The sequence below is a fragment of the Rhinoderma darwinii genome, chromosome 9 (genome assembly GCF_050947455.1).
Source record: "Rhinoderma darwinii isolate aRhiDar2 chromosome 9, aRhiDar2.hap1, whole genome shotgun sequence".
Taxonomy (NCBI): domain Eukaryota; kingdom Metazoa; phylum Chordata; class Amphibia; order Anura; family Rhinodermatidae; genus Rhinoderma; species Rhinoderma darwinii.
Window position 1 is genome coordinate 81698409 of NC_134695.1, and position 23709 is coordinate 81722117.

At 44.8% G+C, this 23709-nt stretch overlaps 1 protein-coding gene across 1 annotated transcript; it reads left to right on the plus strand.

The window, feature by feature from the left end:
• The first annotated feature begins 8340 nt into the window (after positions 1-8340).
• On the plus strand, positions 8341-21916 carry JPH3 (junctophilin 3). The gene is made up of 4 exons (XM_075836802.1): positions 8341-8399; positions 9909-10033; positions 15485-16389; positions 21800-21916. Exons 1-4 carry the CDS (start codon positions 8341-8343, stop codon positions 21878-21880), a joined length of 1170 nt encoding a protein of 389 aa, XP_075692917.1. The 3' UTR covers positions 21881-21916.
• Positions 21917-23709: the final 1793 nt, after the last annotated feature.

Here is a 23709-nt window from a genome sequence, read left to right on the forward strand (position 1 = left end):
GGGAGGCATTCTAATAGAGAAGAGTAAGGCGCCATTCTAATAGATAGAGAAGAGTAGGGAGGAATTCTAATAGATGGGGAAGAGTGGGGATGCATTCTAATAGATAGAGAAGAGCGGGGAGGCATTCTAATAGATAGAGAAGAGCAGGGAGGCATTGTAATAGATGGAGAAGAGCGGGGAGGCATTCTAATAGATAAAGAGAGGGGAGGCATTCTAATAGATGAAGAGTGGGGAGACATTCTGATAGAGAAGAGCGGGAATGCAGCAAGGAGGCATTCTAATAGATAGAGAAGAACGGGAAGGCATTAAAATATAGAAGATTTGGGAGGCATTCTAATAGATGAAGAGTGGGGAGGCATTCTAATAGATAAAGAGAGGGGAGGCATTCTAATAGATGAAGAGTGGGGAGACATTCTAATAGATGGAGAAGAGCAGGGAGGCATTCTAATAGATGGAGAAGAGCAGTGAGGCATTCTAATAGTAGGTGAAGAGCGGGGAGACATTCTAATAGATAGAGAAGAGAGGGGAGGCATTAAAATATAGAAGATTTGGGAGGCATTCTAATAGATGAAGAGTGGGGAGGCATTCTAATAGATAGAGAAGAGTAGGGAGGCATTCTAATGGATAGAGAAGAGTGGGGAGGCATTTTTAATAGATGGGGAAGAGTGGGGAGGCATTCTAATAGATAGAGAAGAGTAAGGAGGCATTCTAATAGATAGAGAGTGTGCAGGCATTCTAGTGGATGGTGAAGAGTGTGCAGGCATTCTAGTAGATGGTAAAGAGTGTGCAGGAATTCTAGTAGATGGTGAAGAGTGTGCAGGCATTCTAGTAGATGGTGAAGAGTGCGCAGGCATTCTAGTAGATGGTGAAGAGTCTGCAGGCATTCTAGTGGATGTGAAGAGTGCTCAGGCATTCTAGTAGATGGTGAAGCTGTGCAGGCATTCTAGTAGATGGTGAAGAGTGTGCAGGAATTCTAGTAGGTGAAGAGTGCTCAGGCTTTCTAGTAGATGGTGAAGCGTGTGCAGGCATTCTAGTAGATGTGAAGAGAGTGCAGGCATTCTAATAGATGTAGAAAACCATTAAAGACAGAAGAGTGTGTGAGGGTATTCTAATAGATAGAGAAGAGCGGGAAGGCATTAAAATATAGAAGATTTGGGAGGCATTCTAATAGATAGAGAAGAGCAGGGAGGCATTCTAATAGATGGAGAAGAGCAGGGAGGCATTCTAATAGATGGAGAAGAGTAGGGAGGAATTCTAATAGATGGGGAAGAGTAGGGAGGAATTCTAATAGATGGGGAAGAGTGGGGAGGCATTGTAATAGATAGAGAAGAGCAGGGAGGCATTGTAATAGATGGAGAAGAGCGGGGAGGCATTCTAATAAATAGGCGAAGAGTGGGTAGGCATTCTAATAGATAGGTGAAGAGTAGGGAGGCATTCTAATAGATGGGGAAGAGTAGGGAGGCATTCTAATAAATAGGCGAAGAGTGGGTAGGCATTCTAATAGATAGAGAAGATTTGGGAGGCATTCTAATAGATAGATGAAGAGGGGAGGCATTCTAATAGAGAAGATTTGGGAGGCATTCTAATAGATAGATGAAGAGTGGGAATTCATTCTAATACATAAAGAGCGGGAAGGCATTCTAATACATAAAGAGCGGAAAGGCATTCTAATAGAGAAGAGTGGGGAGGCATTCTAATAGATGGAGAAGAGTGAGGAGGCATTCTAATTGATAGGGAAGAGCGGGAAGGCATTCTAATAGATGGAGAAGAGCGGGGAGGCATTCTAATAGATGGTGAAGAGCGGGGAGACATTCTAATAGATAGAGAAGAGTAAGGAGGCATTCTAATAGATAGAGAAGAGCGGGATGCATTCTAATAGATAGAGGAGTGCGGGGAGGCATTCTAATAGATAGATGAAGAGGGGAGGCATTCTAATAGAGAAGATTTGGGAGGCATTCTAATAGATAGATGAAGAGTGGGAATTCATTCTAATACATAAAGAGCGGGAAGGCATTCTAATACATAAAGAGCGGAAAGGCATTCTAATAGAGAAGAGTGGGGAGGCATTCTAATAGATGGAGAAGAGTGAGGAGGCATTCTAATTGATAGGGAAGAGCGGGAAGGCATTCTAATAGATGGAGAAGAGCGGGGAAGCATTCTAATAGATGGTGAAGAGCGGGGAGACATTCTAATAGATAGAGAAGAGTAAGGAGGCATTCTTATAGATAGAGAAGAGCGGGGATGCATTCTAATAGATAGATGAGGGGAGGCATTCTAATAGAGAAGATTTGGAAGTCATTCTAATAGATAGAGAAGAGCGGGGAGGCATTCTAATACATAAAGAGCGGGAAGGCATTCTAATACATAGAGAAGAGCGGGAATGCAGCAAGGAGGCATTCTAATAGATAGAGAAGAGCGTGGAGGCATTAAAATATAGAAGATTTGGGAGGAATTCTAATAGATGGAGAAGAGCAGGGAGGCATTCTAATAGATGGAGAAGAGCAGGGAGGCATTCTAATAGATAGGCGAAGATTGGGTAGGCATTCTAATGGATAGAGAAGAGTGGGGAAGCATTATAATAGATGGGGAAGAGTGGGGAGTCATTCTAATAGAGAAGAGTAAGGAGGCATTCTAATAGATAGAGAAGATTTGGGAGGCATTCTAATAGATAGATGAAGAGTGGGAGGCATTCTAATAGATAGAGAAGAGTAAAGAGGCATTCTGATAGAGAAGAGTGGGGAGGCATTCTAATAGATGGGGAAGAGCGGGAGGCATTCTAATAGAGAAGAGTGGGGAGGCATTCTAATAGATGGAGAAGAGTGGGGAGGCATTCTAATAGATGGAGAAGAGTGGGGAGGCATTCTAATAGATGGAGAAGAGTGGGGAGGCATTGTAATAGATGGAGAAGAGTGGGGAGGCATTCTAATGGATAGAGAAGAGCGGGGAGGCATTATAATATATGGAGAAGAGCGGGGAGGCATTCTAATACATAGAGAAGAGTGGGAGGCATTCTAATAGATGGAGAAGAGTGGGGAGGCATTCTAATAGATAGAGAAGAGTGGGGAGTCATTCTAATAGATGGGGAATAGTGGGGAGGCATTCTAATGGATAGAGAAGAGTGGGGAGGCATTTTAATAGAGAAGAGTGGGGAGGAATTCTAATAGATGTAGAAGAGTGAGGAGACATTCTAATTGATAGGGAAGAGCGGGGAGGCATTCTAATAGATAGAGAAGAGTGGGGAGGCATTCTAATAGATGGGGAAGAGCGGGAGGCATTCTAATAGAGAAGAGTGGGGAGGCATTCTAATAGATGGAGAAGAGTGGGGAGGCATTCTAATAGATGGAGAAGAGTGGGGAGGCATTCTAATAGATGGAGAAGAGTGGGGAGGCATTGTAATAGATGGAGAAGAGTGGGGAGGCATTCTAATGGATAGAGAAGAGCGGGGAGGCATTCTAATAAATGGAGAAGAGCGGGGAGGCATTCTAATACATAGAGAAGAGTGGGAGGCATTCTAATAGATGGAGAAGAGTGGGGAGGCATTCTAATAGATAGAGAAGAGTGGGGAGTCATTCTAATAGATGGGGAATAGTGGGGAGGCATTCTAATGGATAGAGAAGAGTGGGGAGGCATTTTAATAGAGAAGAGTGGGGAGGAATTCTAATAGATGTAGAAGAGTGAGGAGACATTCTAATTGATAGGGAAGAGCGGGGAGGCATTCTAATAGATAGAGAAGAGTGGGGAGGCATTCTAATAGATGGAGAAGAGTGGGAGGCATTCTAATAGATAGAGAAGAGTGGGGAGGAATTCTAATAGATGGAGAAGAGTGAGGAGGCATTCTAATTGATAGGGAAGAGCGGGGAGGCATTCTAATAGATAGAGAAGAGTGGGAAGGCATTCTAATAGATGGAGAAGAGTGGGAGGCATTCTAATAGATGGAGAAGAGCGGGAGGCATTCTAATAGATGGAGAAGCGTGGGGAGGCATTCTAATAGATGGAGAAGAGTGTGAGGCATTCTAATAGATAGAGAAGAGCGGGGAGGCATTCTAATAGAGAAGAGTGGGGAGGAATTCTAATAGATAGAGAAGAGCGGGGAGGCGTTCTAATACATAGATGAAGAGCGGGGAGGCATTCTAATAGATGGGGAAGAGTGGGGAGGCATTCTAATAAATGGAGAAGAGTGAGGAGGCATTCTAATGGATAAAGAGGAGCGGGGAGGCATTCTAATAGATAGAGAAGAGCAGGGAGGCATTCTAATAGATGGAGAAGAGTGAGTAGGCATTCTAATGGATAGGGAGGAGTGGGGAGGCATTCTAATAGATGGAGAAGAGCGGGGAGGCATTCTAATAGATAGATGAAGAGCGGGGAGGCATTCTAATGGATAGAGAGGAGCGGGGAGGCATTCTAATGGTTAGAGAGGAGCGGGGAGGCATTTTAAGGCTGGATTCACACGAGCATGTTCGGTCCGTAATGGACGGAACGTATTTCGGCCGCAAGTCCTGGACTGAACACACTGCAGGGAGCCGGGCTCCTAGCATCATAGTTATGTACGATGCTAGGAGTCCCTGCCTCTCCGTGGAACTACTGTCCCGTACTGAAAACATGATTACATTACGGGACAGTTGTCCCGCAGCGAGGCAGGGACTCCTAGCATCGTACATAACTATGATGCTAGGAGCCCGGCTCCCTGCACTGTGTTCGGTCCGGGACTTGCGGCCAAAATACGTTCTGTCCATTATGGACCGAACATGCTCGTGTGAATCCAGCCTAATAGATGAAGAGCGGGGAGGCATTCTAATACATAGATGAAGAGCGGGGAGGCATTCTAATAGATGAAGAGTTGCTGTCTTTCCAGCATAGGATTGAAGCAAATTCATCCCAATCGTTGCTACATAAATTTCCGTCACGGTTGGAGCTTCTCATGTGATGTTTTTTTTGCTGTGCATTTTGATCGTCTTGATTTGAACAATAATTTGATTCTGTGAGATGCTGAGGGTTATACTTCAGGTGTTCCCTGAGTTATTATATCGGTGGAGCCTTCCCTGTAATGTAATTCAGCAGGTCAGAAGCTGAACTTGTAAAGAGGAGGAGAATTAAGACTCGGCGAGATGTGTATCGTGGAGAAAGGGACCAGATGGCCAACTCCACTCCAAGAAAAGAAGTGGGAGGAAATGACAAGTGCTGAACATGAGGATATTCATCTGGTGGAGCAGAATTCAGTGCAATGTATCTCCTACTGTTTATAGACTTCATTGTGTGTGCACTGCACAGGTGTCAATAAGATGTCACCGCTGCAGGTAAATTATCACTGGACCAAACGTTGGCTGCATTACAACGCTGCATTTTATAGGTTGGCCATTAGAACGTGCTGGGGGGGGGGGGTCCATATTAAGAAAGAGCAGCCGTCCTCTTTCATTATTTGTCGTGTCAGTCTCCCAGAAGGTCCAGATTAGACATCGCACCACTATTGATCCCACATGGTCCTATTACAGTTCAATCTTCTTTAGTTTCTGTGTTTTCCTGGTGGGAATTACATCATGGCAAGTCCTTATAAGATGACATCTTAGTAGAAAACAGATACAGATGTAGCAGAGCTCGGTGTGTTATTTATCACTGTGTGATGATCTCAAAATGCATTATCTGCGATCTTCCAGGTAAATGTATGCATCCCCAAAATTCATTGAGTCATTCCAGGGCAAATTCAGCTCTGCTACATCTGTGTATGTCTTTCTTTTTTTTTTTTTATTCAGACTGCATAAGTAGGTTGTTTTATAAAATAAAGTAAAAGGACAGAACAATATAAATAATCTAGGGGTCTCCCCATTCTCCTGAATAGCAGATCTATTCCAGTGTATGTCAGAAAACTGCGCCATGTAAGAAAAAGAGAAGATTATACGCAACGCAGACGAAGAGATCGTTCAAACTGAAAATGTCAATCTCCAGTGCACCATTATTTTGGTATCCTCAAGTCATTATCCTGAACCCCAAGTGTCAGTGTGTTATTATCCTGAACCCCAAGTGTCAGTGTATTATTATCCTGAACCCCAAGTGTCAGTGTATCATTATCCTGAACCCCAAGTGTCAGCGTGTTATTATCCTGTATCCCAAGTGTCAGCGTATTATTATCCTGAACCCCAAGTGTCAGTGTATTATTATCCTGAACCCCAAGTGTCAGTGTATTATTATCCTGTACCACAAGTGTCAGTGTGTCATCATCCTGTACCCCAAGTGTCCGTGTACTATTATCCTGTACCCCAAGTGTCAGTGTATTATTATCCTGTACCCCAAGTGTCCGTGTACTATTATACTGTACCCCAAGTGTCAGTGTATTATTATCCTGTACCCCAAGTGTCAGTGTATCATCCTGTACCCCAAGTGTCAGTGTATCATTATCCTGTACCCCAAGTGTCAGTGTATTATTATCCTGTATCCCAAGTGTCAGTGTCATTATCCTGTACCCCAAGTGTTAGTGTGTCATTATCCTGTACCCCAAATGTCAGTGTATCATTATCCTATACCCCAAGTGTCCTGTACCCCAAGTGTCAGCGTGTCATTTTCCTGTACCCCAAGTGTCAGTGTGGGGTATACTATATGCTTAGACATTTTAATCACTGGGGTCTTCAGACGTCTCCTCCTTCCATCCAGCAGGACTGGTGATAATGTATCGGAAATCCCACTCATCGTGGTCTCTGCCGATGAGAGTTGTATTTCCAGTCTGGAATATCTCAGAATCTCTCTTCTCTGATAAAGATGTTGAACCCGCGAGTGTGACCGGTGTCCGGGTGTGAGACGCGTCCTGTATTCTGCTGCCCGTGTGCAGGATATGAGAACAACACGGCAAATCTGCAGAAACTAACGCGGCGGATGAGATCACAGGCGCTGGACGCGTCTTCTGCTTCGGGGTTTACAGATAAGCGCGTTTACTTAGACGGACTAGCTTAATTGTTGCCTTTCAGCTTGCGGAGTCCTTAATCCGAGCGTGCGACGTTATATCGTGAGCTTGTATGGAGGGAAGAGGATCCTGAGATCGCAGGCGGGGGAAGTCGTACTGAGCAGGGGCGGCCGTCCCAGGGAGTGAGGGGCTGTGCCGTGAATTGCTCTATATATTGAGGTTAATTCAGGTATTGAATGCAGAGGAACGCTATCAAGTATTTAAAGGAGCGGCTATCAGACGTCCGCGTAATCCGTACAACGTCCTATCAAGGCTGAGCTAGTGGGTGAAATTGTACCCGAAAGTGATGATGAAGCAGGCAGAAAAAGTAAGTCATGTCCTCTGCCTCCATGGACGCGGGACTCCGGGGGGGGGGGGTGGGAGCAGTGTGTGGTCATGTGACTCCTTATAGCTGTGCTGAATTGCTGACAGGACTCAGGAAGGGGATGGACATATGTAACCAGCGGTTTCCTGCACCCTCTAGTTCAAGGGTACTTAGATTACATGAGGGGCGTCATCATGTTGGGGACTGTGATTGTAAACAAGGTCAGAGGTGTTGTCACTTCCCTTCCCCCTAAAGGAAGTTAAGGCAGTATATTCCTCCTTTACGCCATTGATTTTTTTTTTACACTACTAGAATAATATTACACCGGGAATGAGATTCTGTATGATAGGTCTGTAGTGTATAGTAATGATCTAAGCGTGGGGGTGGGTATAACTGAATTACAGCAGAAAATGATTGTTCGGGCGCTCGTTATGTCAGGTGCTCTTCTCATTACTCTTATTAATTATGCAGATCTCCCTCAGTCGCTGCAGTTAATAAGGACGCGGATGATTATAAACGTTGCAGAACGTCCATCCTCGAGCATTGTCATTAATAGGCATCTCATCTACGGGAATTCGGAGGCAGGTGGCCGCTGTAGGTGGAGAGCCGCGTGTGAAGTGATAGGTTGCGGTGGCATAAGGCGTGTGGCACCGCTCAGATGATTTCTGGAGCTTGCGTAGGTTTCTCTCCCAGCGATGCCAGATTTCTGAGTCTGCAGGAGAAGGCCAGCTGTCTGCAGCGGACATTAATAATTCAAACACAATTTGCACTCTGGTGGAAGCGCGCTCCGGCTAATACACTCTATAGAGGTCTCCGGAGACTCACGTACAGGAAATAAGTGTAGATTCCACATTACTATAGGGTCCGCAACAGGGACAAGCAGCCTGGAAGAGTTGTAGAACTACAAGGCCCAGCATCCGACCAACAGGGTCTCCCATGAGGCATGACGGTGTGCTGGGACTTGTGGTTTAGCTTAATTCCATATTGCCGTTACCAATTTTAAAGCGCTGCGGAATATGTTGGCGCTATAGAAATAAAAAATACCATTATTATTACCGCCACTTTTAAATGTTTTTGATTGCGCAGGATGAAACGTTCCTGCAGATGTTCACCAAAATATCCCTGTTACCCATCACGTTACAAATGGTAAAGGGCCAACGACAGGACATTTCCACCTTTAAAAAAAATCTCCCTCCAATAAATTATAATTCCCAACATTTCAAGATCCCCAAAGACAAATCGGTATTTTGTGGCTCTGCTCACAGGACAGTCCCTGAAAAACAGGACTTTTGGGAGGTATGAATGCGTTCTCTAGATTACATCCCAGTCCTCATCTTGTTGACCACGACACACTCATTTTCTGAAATCTGTCACCAATTATATAAATGAAAGCGATCCGTTCACTTGTCCGGGCTGCCGGGATCACGTGCTGCGTTTCCGGACTGTTGGGGAGAAAAACGCATCTAAAAAACAATTGATTTTTATTTTTTTATTAAAAAAGGAACCCATGTGTTTTAACAAAGTTTTTCAGCTGTAATCTGGGTTTAAATTTACTAATCATCGGCTTAAATCTGAAACACTTTGTAAAACGAATGCGTAATTAAGAAACGCATGCGCTCTTTAAAAAAAAAAACATTACAAATGCAGCATCTGAACCCAGCTGAGATGTCGCCTATTGATTAGCTGAGCCTGTTCGCCATTAGCCAGCGAAATCTGTGGCGTTATTTATTCGCAGTTTAATCACCACAGCAGTAAATACATGCAGCCTTCCCCTCCCCCACACACTCGCCGCCTCATTACTAGTTATTCTATCGGTAAATTGTAATATTCCCTCTATAAAATTCTGTTCAGTAAATGGAATTGGAACTGGAACTGGTTACCAGTAAACAGCAGCACTCAATGCCAAGCAGCAGCTGCAAAAGCAAATACAATTTTATGCTGCATATAAAACTGCTCCACCCTTTACTAAAAAGGGTATACGAAAGCTGGAGAGGAGTCAAAGGTGGCAACTGCGACTCTTGTATGGGTTCAGGCAGGATTTTTTTGGGTCACTTAAATAAAGTCACCCCCAGTCTTTAGTTTTACTTCTTTTGAATCTGTTGCATTTGTGAACGGTTGAACTTGATGATGTGAGTAACTTTGTATGACAATGTAACAATATTATGTAAATTAGCGAGCGAGCAGAACAATGCGTGGACAGCGAGGAGTTAAGTAAATGAGAGGATATTACAGGAATTGATCACATTCCAGTCTATATATATTACGTGGAATTGTCCAGCTTCTCCGCAAAATCAATTACTAACGTTTAAAGTGACATTTACTAAAAGCGTTTCGGATGCCTCGGTGCGGAGTTTTGCTGCGCTATTTCCATGTCTCAGGGATTACCGGTGCTTCTCGCTCGCCATTGGTAGACTGTGTCTATCCGTATATCCCGGTGCTTGGCTTGTTGCATTGAGTCCTTGAGTCGGGTTCTGGGAAAGCTGGGTATCAGTGTCCATGAGAGCTCTAATAGTGGCCATAGTGGAGGTCTCTAGTTTGTGGAACTACAAATCCCAACATGCCCTGCCAGCCAATGATATCCTAGTACTATGACAGGGATTGCTTCTGCAACTTTGTCTCTATTTTACCTATTGTTTTCTGTCTTTTTCTGGTCAGGACGTCACATTCCAGGGCAAAGGCTGACGCAGCTGCTGCAGCAGCTCTTAAGGCGCAGGAGGAAGCTCAGATCGCCAGGATTGCTGCCAAAGAGTTCTCTCCATCCTTCCAGCACCGGGAAAACGGTCAGTACCAGAGGCCACACCGCCGCAGCTCGGACACAGCTGGATCTGGGATTAGTCACTTGCCTTTAGGATCCTCGCTGCTCGGTCACCGTACACAGGCAAATGTTATAAATAGCTGCAAAGTCTGACTGTATACGTAGCTCCGCCCACTTCGTAATATAATATTACAAGCCTGTGAATCCTGTAAAACCTCATGTCAATACTGAAGCCGTATCCCCTTTAAATAGTGTAGAAGTTAGATCATTGATAAGATCTGAGAACCAATAAGGTTGATGTGGTGAAAGCAAACCTTTTCCTGCCAGCACATAGGCTGCTCTCTCTGTCTATACTGAGAGACAATGTGCTGAGAACCAGCAGGATGATGAGGTGCCTGGTGAGTGTGATTGTACTGTTCACCTTTATTAATACTAATCCCATGTTACTGAGGTCATGTGATAGCTCAGAGCCAATGTGCTGAGAGCAGGTAGCCTGAACAGGTGACTATATTCCTGCCGGCGCATAGGCTGCTCACTGGCTCATTAATAATCATGACTGTTCTGAAGTTATGATGTCACTTAGATCATGTCATTACTCAGAGCCAATGTGCTGGAAGCCTGATTAGATCACATGATGGTCCTCAGGTGCCGTGTCTGTCATTACATAGGCTGCTCTCTCTCATTAGTACTCAGGAATATTCGTCGCTGTTGATTAGATGCGTGCAGACATGTAAAGAAGTGACTATAGATGAAGGTTATAGCGTCTGCACCATGTCCAGCCTTCCCTGCAGACATCCACGCCGGACGCCTCGGCGGGACACGTAATTACAGCCGCGCTGATTGTTTTTATGTTTTGCATCAACTTAAAAAATAAATTGTAGTCTTTTTTTCTAAGTATTACTGCGCCAAATCCTGGAGTGATCAATACCTTCAATTATTCATATATTCTCAACGGTGACCTTTCCTTTTCAATTTATTGAAAGCCTCGATGATCCCTAAGAGACCTGACCCCTGACCCCAGCAACCAGCGCACGACCCCATCACAAAGCAATCAGGGCCGAATAGACGGTTAACAGCTCCAATCCATTATTTATAGCTGTCCGCACATGTAAGACACTTATCGGAGGAGACAATACTACACACCATGGGATTAGATACAGTAGCTCAGCAGACAGTATCACACATGATAGGATTAGATACAGGGCTCAGCAGATAGTATCACACATGATAGGATTAGATACACAGCTCAGCACAGTATCACACATGATAGGATTAGATACAGAGGCTCAGCAGACAGTATCACACATGATAGGATTAGATACACAGCTCAGCACAATATCACACATGATAGGATTAGATACAGCGGCTCAGCAGATAGTATCACACATGATAGGATTAGATACACAGCTCAGCACAGTATCACACATGATAGGATTAGATACACAGCTCAGCACAATATCACACATGATAGGATTAGATACACAGCTCAGCAGACAGAATCACACATGATAGGATTAGATACACAGCTCAGCAGACAGTATCACACATGATAGGATTAGATACACTTCTCAGCAGACAGTATCACACATGATAGGATTAGATACATTTCTCAGCAGACAGTATCACACATGATAGGATAGGATTAGATACAGTGGCTCAGCAGACAGTATCACACATGATAGGATTAGATACACTTCTCAGCAGACAGTATCACACATGATAGGATAGGATTAGATGCAGTGGCTCAGCAGACAGTATCAAACACAATGGGATTAGATACAGTAGTCCAGCAGACAGTATCACACATGATAGGATTAGATACACAGCTCAGCAGACAGTATCACACATGATAGGATTAGATACAAAGCTCAGCAGACAGTATCACACATGATAGGATTAGATACATTGGTTCAGCAGACAGTATCACACATGATAGGATTAGATACACAGCTCAGCAGACAGTATCACACATGATAGGATTAGATACAGCGGCTCAGCAGATAGTATCACACATGATAGGATTAGATACATTGGTTCAGCAGACAGTATCACACATGATAGGATTAGATACACAGCTCAGCAGACAGTATTACACAGGATAGGCTTAGATACGCCGGCTGATATGTGTGGATACCAGATGTACTTTCATTGTTCTGCTAGCAGTAGATATTTGTATAGATGTTTTTCTCTGGCTCGGGAAGGGAACTATGAGATGACATTTATAGAAAACGTTACGTGACATGAATTCTGCTTCTCCTGCGTTGCTCTTAATTGCCTGCGCTATAACAGCTGCGAGAGGGAATTTGTACTAAAATCCCTCTGAGGTTTGTGAATGACCGGCCTGCCTCCGATCCTCCAGTGCGCGGGCAGCTCCGTGTCTGAGAGAAGACGCTGCGTAAGGCTGAGGTAATCCCGATCCTGAAACTATAGGGGAAAGTGGCAGGCGCGAAAGCAATTAGCCGGCGTGTCCCCAGAGTCAGGTCATTACCGCAGGAGCAGCATCCTGCCGCTGCTGCCAGTCACATGACCAGTGCTGCCCATCACCAATGCAGACGCCACGCTCTATCCATCAGATACTGTTACCGTCTCCTCGCCCCCTTCACATTGATACACCCCAGTAGGGAACCGCTACATGATGAGCGCAGCTCGGTCCAATCCAAAGAATAGTGATCCGTGAGGAAAATAAGATAAGACGTGTCGAGCCACCTGCCGCCTATACTGACCGCGGCCGCCATTGTTCTCTGGCGCTTAGTGACCGTATCGTTTTGTATTAATATAATGTTTCCATTCACTATAAGATGTAGCAGATAGTAACAATTGCATTTAAAGGGGGACTCCACTAACAATCCATCATTTCCATACTGTCCGGTTTAGCTGGGCGGCCGCACACTTTAGAATGGAGTGACAACTATTGTATTCTTTATTCTCTTATATTAGTATAACCAGATTGTTTTGGGATGAGTTAGGCCTCATACTACACCCCCGTATCTGTGTGCACGGTCCACGATTACAACACTGACAGGCCGCGGAGTGTCATCCGCGAACCGTCTGCAATCACGGACTGAGCACACACAAGATGTGCATTCATTTCGATGAGCCCGGACAGCAATTGCGGTCCGGATAATGACATTTCCTATTTTGTTTTGCGCTCCGGGCTCCGGGCATTGAACGGGCCGTGGTAACCTCAGTTGTGTGCATTGGTCCACAGGATAGAATGTGTTCTATACTATCCTCCATTTCGGATAATATGCGGCCGCAAATACACGACGTCTTAGTGGTTGTCACAGCCCCGCCTCTTTTTCCATCACTGGTCTGTATCCGAGTATGCATTATTTATGGGTAATATGTTTGGCTCGGGTTAGGGTACACGGTGACCGGCACCACATTACGTCACGTAGCGACACCACAGCCCATGTGCCTGTGAATGGTTGCGTTGCTATGAGATGAGTTGACAGCGGCCCCCCGAGATGATTATAACTGCCCATAAGGGAGCATTGGAGTTCCAGGTGGCTGATGGGAACGTGATCATGGGGGGAGTATTTGGTCACTTTCTTATGTTCGGCCCATTCCTCGCATCGTGTGAATATTTCTGAATGTAACTACAATGTACAGCAAAGCCACAAATAGCGAGGAGCGAGTGCGGTGTCTGATAGAAGAGCGCGGTGTCTGATAGAAGAGCGCGGCGACTGATAGAAGAGCGCGGCGACTGATAGAAGAGCGCGGCGACTGATAGAAGAGTGCGGCGACTGATAGAAGAGCGCGGTGACTGATAGAAGAGCGCGGTGACTGATAGAAGAGCGCGGTGACTGATAGAAGAGCGCGGTGACTGGTAGAAGAGCGCGGTGACTGGTAGAAGAGCGCGGTGACTGGTAGAAGAGCGCCGTGACTGATAGAAGAGCGCCGTGACTGATAGAAGAGCACGGTGACTGATAGAAGAGCTCCGTGACTGATAGAAGAGCTCCGTGACTGATAGAAGTGCGCGGTGACTGATAGAAGAGCGCGGTGACTGATAGAAGAGCGCGGTGACTGATAGAAGAGCGCGGTGACTGATAGAAGGGCGCGGTGACTGATAGAAGAGCGCAGTGACTGATAGAAGAGCGCAGTGACTGATAGAAGAGCGCGGTGACTGATAGAAGAGCGCGGTGACTGATAGAAGAGCGCGGTGACTGATAGAAGAGCGCAGTGACTGATAGAAGAGCGCGGTGACTGATAGAAGAACGCGGTGACTGATAGAAGAGCGCGGTGACTGATAGAAGAGCGCGGTGACTGACAGAAGAGCGCGGTGACTGACAGAAGAGCGCGGTGACTGATAGAAGAGCACGGTGACTGATAGAAGAGCGCGGTGAATGATAGAAGAGCGCGGTGACTTATAGAAGAGAGCGGTGACTGATAGAAGAACGCGGTGACTGATAGACGAGCGCGGTGACTGATAGAAGAGCGCGGTGACTGATAGAAGAGCGCGGTGACTGATAGAAGAGCGCGGTGACTGATAGAAGAGCGCGGTGACTGATAGAAGAGCGCGGTGACTGATAGAAGAGCGCGGTGACTGATAGAAGAGCGCGGTGACTGATAGAAGAGTGCAGTGACTGATAGAAAAGCTCCCTGACAGATAGAAGAGCGCGGTGACTGATAGAAGAACGCGGTGACTGATAGAAGAGTGCAGTGACTGATAGAAAAGCTCCCTGACAGATAGAAGAGCGCGGTGACTGATAGAAGAACGCGGTGACTGATAGAAGAGCGCGGTGACTGATAGAAGAGCACGGTGACTGATAGAAGAGCGCGGTGACTGACAGAAGAGCGCGGTGACTGACAGAAGAGCGCGGTGACTGATAGAAGAGCGCGGTGACTGATAGAAGAGCGCAGTGACTGATAGAAGAGAGCGGTGACTGATAGAAGAACGCGGTGACTGATAGACGAGTGCGGTGACTGATAGAAGAGTGCGGTGACTGATAGAAGAGCGCGGTGACTAATAGAAGAGCGCGGTGACTGATAGAAGAGCTCGGTGCATTCAGTGACTTTAATCGCACCAAGCGTACGTCCATAATTTATGAGAACAGTGTCAGCGCGAGGATATTGTAACCGAGAAGCCTGGAATCTGTGCTGCAACTTTACTAAAGTGATATCATACGGGGGAGGGGGTCGTAGTAACAGGGTCACTTCTATATATACAATACCCTATCAATTACACCCACTAAAGACCCCCCAAAGTGCCAGACAGGGGAAGAACTGCGTAAGGAGTCCAGGCAGTTTTGTCATGTGACCCCTCTAGGCTCTGCTGAATGGCTGAGGAGTCTCACGGAGGGGAGGGGCTTATGTGGTAAGCGATTTTTTCGGCACAATAAATAAATGGGTCTAACGGGCCCCTAGTCCAGGGCCATTACTACATCTGTGACCGCCCGTATGTCGTTTTTTGAATGCGGTTTATCTGATGGTCGCCGTTATTTATAACTTTTCTTTATCATTTTTTTGTGTTCAGGGCTAAAGTGCCAGAGGCCAAAACATCAGAACTCATGCGACGACATCGAGGTCATCTCAACGGAGACCCCCCCACAGCAGGACAGCCCAGAACTGTACAGGAAAGGGACGACGCCGTCAGACGTGACACCAGAGGACAGCCCCATGAGAAGCCCCCTCTGCAGCCCACCTACCACCCCACCACCACCGCAGCCAGCACCCAAGTCTAGAAATAAGAGCGCCCACTTCTCTAGACAGTTGTCTGTGGATGAGGATCGGGGAGGGGATATTCAGATGTTGTTGGAGGGACGGGCAGGGGACTATGTTAGACCCAACTCCTGGGTTGAGGTTGGGGGGACTAGAGTAGGGATCTCAGCCGGAAATCCTTTGGGACCTTGTTCCATTCCTGAAGACCTCATGATGAAGAGCACGGGCCACAAACATGTGCTCTCCAACCACAAGCCAAGAGAACGGTGGGCAGACTCCCCAACCACCGTATCGTGGACTTCCCACAGGACCCACAACCACAGCCCGGGTGGGAACAAGCTTCAGGAGGTGGACGAGGAAAAACTCAGCAATTACGAGATGGAAATGAAGCCCCTGAAGAGAATGGATTCTTATATGCAAGAGATTCACACCCAAAAAAGACATTACAGCAAAGCGGGGCCCCGGAACCCCAGCGAGGGCCACCATGGAGAGGAGCGCATGTATGGAGTCCAGAGACTGAGGTCCAAACCTCAGAACAAAGAGAACTCCAGGCCGGCAGCGGCTGCTGAGCCCGCCGTGCAGAAACTGGAGACCTTGCGGTTTGGGGAGAAAGGAGAATCGCGGCTTCTGAGGCGAGATTTAACCCTGTCCCCGCCACAGAAATCTTTACCTGTTGCACTAGAATCCGATGAGGAGAATACAACGGAGCTCAAACCCACGGTAAGGGCCGAACCCGGCAACTTCTAATCCGTCTGTACAACACGGGCGTCATAATGGCGTCCAACAAGACGCGTGGCCCTCAGATCTGAATAGAGGTAGCGGCGCATGCGCGTCCAGCATATACTGCACTAAGTGTACCTGCAGTCCCATGTAAAACTTCAGATAACGCCTTGTGATAAAGCCGGCTCTGCTACATCAGTACATTATACTACACAATATGATATCTCATGAGGTGCGGGGATACTATATACCACGTGTTATACCTGTCGTTATTATACAGGTTATGGGGGGGGGCCTCGGCCTTTACCATAATCATAAGAATACGGAGAACAAATGTTTAACCTCTGCAGTGCCGGACGCCTGTGGCCGTACCCCGTAACGTGTCAGAGAATTTGTTATTGCGTTTTCGTTGTTATCTGGATGGCGTGTGCTGGCCGATGCGGGGATCCTGGTGCATGCGTCGTATCGAGCCAGCGAACAGCACTTTGTCGCATTTGGTTGGCTGCCTGGATCTTGTTGCTAGGCAACACCTTATGCTTCCCCTCTCAGCAGCAACACAGTCACATGACCAATACTGAGAAGATGAGGAGCGTAATAACAAGACGGGGGAGGGGGTCAGCCGCTAAGAAACTAATTACACCGGGATAGTCGTGTCTTTACTAGGATATCTATCTATCTATCTATCTATCTATCTATCTCATATCTAACTATCTATCTTTCTATCTCATATCTATCTATCTATCTATCTATCTATCTTTCTATCTCATATCTATCTATCTATCTATCTCATATCTATCTATCTATCTCATATCTATCTATCTATCTATCTATCTCATATCTATCTATCTATCTATCTATCTATCTATCTATCTATCTATCTATCTATCTCATATCTATCTATCTATCTCATATCTATCTATCTATCTCATATCTATCTATCTATCTATCTCATATCTATCTATCTATCTATCTCATATCTATCTATCTATCTATCTCATATCTATCTATCTCATATCTATCTATCTATCTATCCATCTATCTCATATCTATCTATCTATCTCATATCTATCTATCTATCTATCTATCTATCTATCTATCTATCTATCTATCTATCTATCTATCTATCCATCTATCTCATATCTATCTATCTATCTATCTCATATCTATCTATCTATCTATCTATCTATCTATCTATCTCATATCTATCTCATATCTATCTATCTATCTATCTATCTATCTATCTATCTATCTATCTATCTATCTATCCAGTGAGAGAAGTTTATGAACCTTTACATTACCTTTTTACTTCTATGAGTTGCTCCATCATTCCCTGGCTGTTATAATAGCAGTGATGTCACTTGTCTCCTGATATATAAGTTATATATAATGGGTGTGATATAACACTGGTAGATAAGCCTTAAACACTGGAGATTGGTAACAGCGGGGGAGGGTAGGTATATTTGCTGGTGTAGTTATATGGTTGCAGGGGCTGCAGTCACCCCCAGGTCCTGACGGTTGATTAGACCCCAATGCCTCTCTGCCAGCATAGCAGTGTTATAGCCGCGTGGTGCAGTGACGGTGGGCGGTGATCGCTCTGCCTGGCATTACTACATTATTGTGCGGCAACTTGATGTTTATCCAAGTTTACAATGTGATGTTGAATGTTGTAGTTAAACTGCACTTGTGCGTGTTCCCCTTTAAGGTGGATAACAGGTGAAAGTGGGATATTTCAGCACCATGGACAGCACATAACGCGGCGTCAGGCGTTCCTAGTGTAATAACTGAGGGCTCGTTCATTTCTGGCTTCCTCTTTAGTTTCTCAGGTTCTTGTATGAGATAATGTCCTACTGTAAATAATAAGAATATTACGAGTCACCATAGAAAAGCGCACGGCGGGGGCTTCCAAATGACTCGTTATATGCTTCACACATTATAGTAGGGGGTCCATAATTCCTTATATTGCACACCTTAGCTGCTGCAGAACCTCTTTATGAAGAGTAACATTCTCCAGTTCTTGCCTGCACTGGTTTTCATACACAAGTATTGGGCAGCGGAGAATATTATATTGTTACAAGTCATTGACTAGAGATACATTATATACGTGTTCATAACGGAAGACACAACGCGATTCATCATGTGATGGACACCACCAGAGTCGTTTTATGGCGCCTATAGAAGTCTATCTATTATATATTCTCCACTATCTATCTATCTATCTATCTATCTATCTATCTATCTATCTATCTATCTATCTATCTATCTATTCTCCACTATCTATCTATCTATCTATCCATCTATCCCATATCTATCTATCTATCTATCTATCCATCTATCCCATATCTATCTATCTATCTATCTATCTATCTATCTATCTATCTATCTATCTATCTATCTCATATCATCTATCCATCTATCCCATATCTATCTATCTATCTATCTATCTATCTATCTATCTATCTATCTATCTATCTCATATCATCTATCCATCTATCTATCTATCTATCTATCTATCTATCTATCTATCTATCATTAGACCCACGGTCGAGCCGGAACTTGCGGTCTTAATACGGACAATAAAATGTCGCCAAATTAGGGCCGCCTGAATAAGGTTTTATACAGGGTGGTACAGAGGAACATGCGGCTACACCCGGAGCTGTATGGGCCCTGCACGCTGCAATATAAGCTCCGTTCACCCGTCTCTGCCAGTCAGTGGATTGGGGGGAACGTGTGCATTTACCATATAGGCGAACCAGCAGAGCCCCTAATACGAGGGATTGCGATGATCTTGTATCAGGGGTTTTACTTCAATGCCACGTCCTCATATAATATGTTGTGTTAAGTTATTCTTGTCTTTTTTTCTCTTTTTATTCCACTCACCATCTGATGTTTCTTCATAGTCCGGACACATCCGCCCCCAGTACATTTCTTCCGGTTTTGCCCCTCTCGTTGTCCTGGTATTGACCGCCTGTGTAATTGCTGCGCTGGGATGAGAGCGGGGAATATGTCAGGGCTGCTGATCGTCTTTCATTTCCAGTTGCAGCTTGTAAAGATTTCTCCCTGGACGTCGTTATCCCTGACAACGTCTGTATTTTGCAGCATTGACCCGTGGCAGCCGAGCACTTATCCCGTCCCGCATGCTCATACTCATTACCTGCACTAGTTCATATTTATCGATCGTTTGCAATGAAGTTAATCTTTTACGGTATAATACAGGGATGGCCGGTCCTTTCAGGGGTGCAGCCGGTGAGGCCGGATTTTCATGTCTGTTTGGCATTGGTGACCCAGTCGGTTTGTGAAGTTTGAACCTTCTTTCCAGTATATAATATATGAGACAATTGCCTGAATAGCACTTGCTTAAAATGTTTTGAAAAGCTCCTGTTCATCTTTGTGACATCTGGTTACAGTCTTCGTGAGTTGAGCACTGCAGAATGCAGGCTGCTGTAAATGACTCTGGTGACAACTGCAGAATGCAGGCTGCTGTAAATGACTGGTGACAACTGCAGAATGTAGGCTGCTGTAAATGATTCTGGTGACAACTGCAGAATGCAGGCTGCTGTAAATGATTCTGGCATCCTTACTCCAGCCCATGTAATAACATGATAGTAACGGCTCATGATACAATTTCCTAATATAATAATGAAGGGGTTTTTTACACCAGAACTTGATGTTAATGATACCGGAGGAGGGGGCTGGGTCCGATGGATTTACCTGCTCAGCACAGAATTTGTAGCGTACTTCTACGAACTACAATCCGCGGCGCTCATGTGTCCGTTCTCGCATTATCTCCTTCACATTAATTGTCTGTAGTTCATTTCTGTCTGGAGAGAAGGAGGGGGTCTTCTAGATGTCACCTGTACAATGTGTATACATGGTGTCCATCAGGAAACATCTCGGCCATTGACCACATTGTGTATTAGGGCCTGGATAGCGTGATATGTCCCAGTGCAACAATGTAACATCACATCAATGTAAAGCATGTGGTGCTAATGAAGGGGCCCGTGTGTGGCTGCTACCCCTGCACCCCTTATAGTCACACCAGTCCTCATTGAAATGATGGATGTGATGGAGTACACCCTCTGGTTTACATGTGGATCACTTTGGCCTCCTCTCCTCCGAGAAGATGTTATATCTGTAATGATCACAAAAAAATATACAAATTTGCAATGAAGCAAAATGGATGCCTTTATTTCCAGTCAAGCTATAGTAATATGTAATGTATATGTAAATAAAATATAACTTTTATTGGTTAGGATTAAATATAATTAGAACAAAGACAAAAATCTGAATCCAAAATTTAGCCAGAGTTCACTGACAGGTGGATTTGTATCGATCAGATACAATCAGTGTATAGTGTAAACTGTCTGCCTTTGTGTCTCCTGCGGCATCTGCAGAACACCGGGCGACACAATTGAGTGGCGTATATATCTCAGTCAGTGAAGACTCTGATGTTAAAAATATTATGGAGGCCCCCCCGACATGTTTCGCTGCATACGCAGCGTCTTCAGGGGTTCAAATGGGGCATCTAACGGCGCGTGAAAGGTCCGTCCCTCTTAAGCCCTCGGGCCGCCATGACAGTGGGCGTGGCCAATAAGGGACCAATTGGAGAGGTCAACACAGTCTGGCCGTGATGTGTATGACTGACATCCAGGTCAGCCATACAGTAGTTAGAAAAGAATGCACCAATCACGTAGGGGCTGGCGCGCCTGCGTGATTTATGTTAAGATGCGATGAAGGAGAAATTAAACTAAGTGTGGGGAAACGCGACTGCGCATGTCACCACACTTAGAAGATAAAGAGGTAAATACTGATTGTCAGCGGAGCATTTAACAAAAGGTGAACGGGAGGGTACATTCCCTATGTGTCTAGGAGATGTATAGGAGGGACCATATAGTAGATAAGAATAGTTAAAAGTGGGAATGTGAAAGATTAAAGTATTAGGACTGTGAGCGCTAAAAGAATATTAAAAACGTTAAAGGTGTGAGTGAGACATGACTATCATGTATGTATAAACATGACAGAGATTCAGTGGCTAGGGTGAAAAATGAAAATAGTGAGAGTTATATTTATTTACATATACATCACATATTCCTATAGCTTGACTGGAAATAAAGGCATCCATTTTGCTTCATTGCAAATTTGTATAATTTTTTTTGTGACAATTTAATGCCTGCCAGCCTGCTGGGTCTCTTCTCATTCATACCTGCCATATCTGTAATGATAGCATGTGACCACTGGCTGCTGTGACGCCTGATCTGTCCACTAGAGGGCCCCGTGTCTGGTACACCGTCAGTTCCATAGAGCGATCATGTAGAATACAGAGTTTCCTCCGAACCTTCCTCACTACATCTGTCTCTGCAGCCTGGACAATGTTTAACACTTCATTATATCTTCTACATTTTCTTTCTTTCAGGGCTCCGCCCCCTTTCTGGTCGTCATGGTGATTTTGCTAAACATCGGAGTCGCCATTTTATTTATCCACTTTTTCATTTGATGGAACTGCTCCAACGTTTGCAAAAAAAAGAATAAAACAAGAAAACGTCAAAAGCAAAAAAAAAAAATCTAGAACAATGGACGCTGCTTGTGGAGCCCGGAATGGAATGTCGCTCCGTCATCGGCTGATTTTCTGATTGAGCCTCTGCGTTTTAATATTCTTTATTTTAATGAGAAGTGTTTTTTTTTTTTTTTTTTCTTTTCTTCCAAAGGAACAAGAATTCAGTTTCGATCACAGTTTGCCTTTCCCCTCCCCCATGGGTAATGTCTTTTATTTTGTATTTTTTGGGGGTAATTTTTTTTTTTCTTGCTTGTTTGGCATGAGAGAATGCAAAAGATAATGACATTTTATACCCGTCCGTCCCTCCATGACAGTTGCGTTAATCATGTGTGTGATGGGTTTATAAAGACAAGACTTTTCCCTGACTCTGCCCCCATAAGATATAAGGAGCCATTTATAGTCAGAGGATCCCTTTACGCTGCGCCCCCTGCCTAGAAATGGTTCTGTCCCATGATCGCAAGGATTGTGCCACCCGCCCGATTTTCCTTCAGTTGTTACTTTTTACTTCGCAGCCGTCATTTAACGAGGGGCCGAGTTCTGTTATTATAGAGATCAGCAAACTTTTTACCCAATTCACCGGTCATTCGGATTCAATTGGTGAACCGATCAGACTATTTGCTTCTTCAATTGTATTCTATGGCGGGCAAATTGTTAACTGTTCGGGGAAGAAATTCCTGTACCTCTATTTAGAAGTGCGATGATCAACCTTTTATTGGACGGAGATCTCCAAAATTAATTTTAACAGAAAACTCAAGTAAAAAAATAAAAAATCACAGTATGGTTTCTACATTGTAGCAACTCATGGCTGGGATTTCCAATGACAAAGATATTCCCACACTAGACAATTCTGTTTTGTCAGACTCCACCCCTTATGCTATTTCCCTATTACCAAAGTCATGTGAGAACGAAGTCTCCCCAGGGTGGAAACAATGGCAGTATGGGACAAAAGGAAAGTATTAGTACATTCCCATTATACAGTTCCCAAGTCTGATCATCATTGGTCTCCTGGGGAGTTTTCCTTTAAGGACTCATATTTAGTGGATTATTGGCACCACGCGTTGCACCATTGAGCAGGTTCAGGCTCGTTGGTTGTAGGGCCCCTCAGTCATTGGCCCCTCTCCTATCAGATATGTGAAGTACAGGGTGTTGCACAATCCCCCGGACATGACTCCCGGCCCCCCCTGCTGACTGTCCGGAGAGCGAGTTCTTCCACACAGAGTTGGGATTTTTCTTTTTGGCCACGTTCTGAGTTCTCGCTCCATATCCTGCATTCTGCCCCCGCTGCATGCTTGCTTTTAATGTTCTGATCATCATCTTACGCTCAATCAGGGTGTCGCCTGTATGTTCAATAAACCATTTTAGCAATGCAAACATTTGCAGAACATTGCAAACTCGTTCTCTATGGTTAATGTTTCTTTCCGTTAGATTTCAGGCGTCTTATTTCTCAAACACTGGTCAATAATAACGGAAGATATTGTACAAGGTACCCAAGACCATAGCAACAAAGGGCATCATAGAGACTGGGCTGCGGGACCCAAGAGATGGGGGGATCCTTTCATCTACCTCTCCCACTTCATATTGAGAAGACAAAAAATATAGATAGAATCTCCCTAAACAGCGGAATCACTATGTACATACATTACATTACTTATCCTGTATTATACTCCAGAGCTGCACTCATTATTCTGCCGGTGGAGTCACTGTGTACATACATTACATTACTTATCCTGTACTGATCCTGAGTTACATCCTGTATTATACTCCAGAGC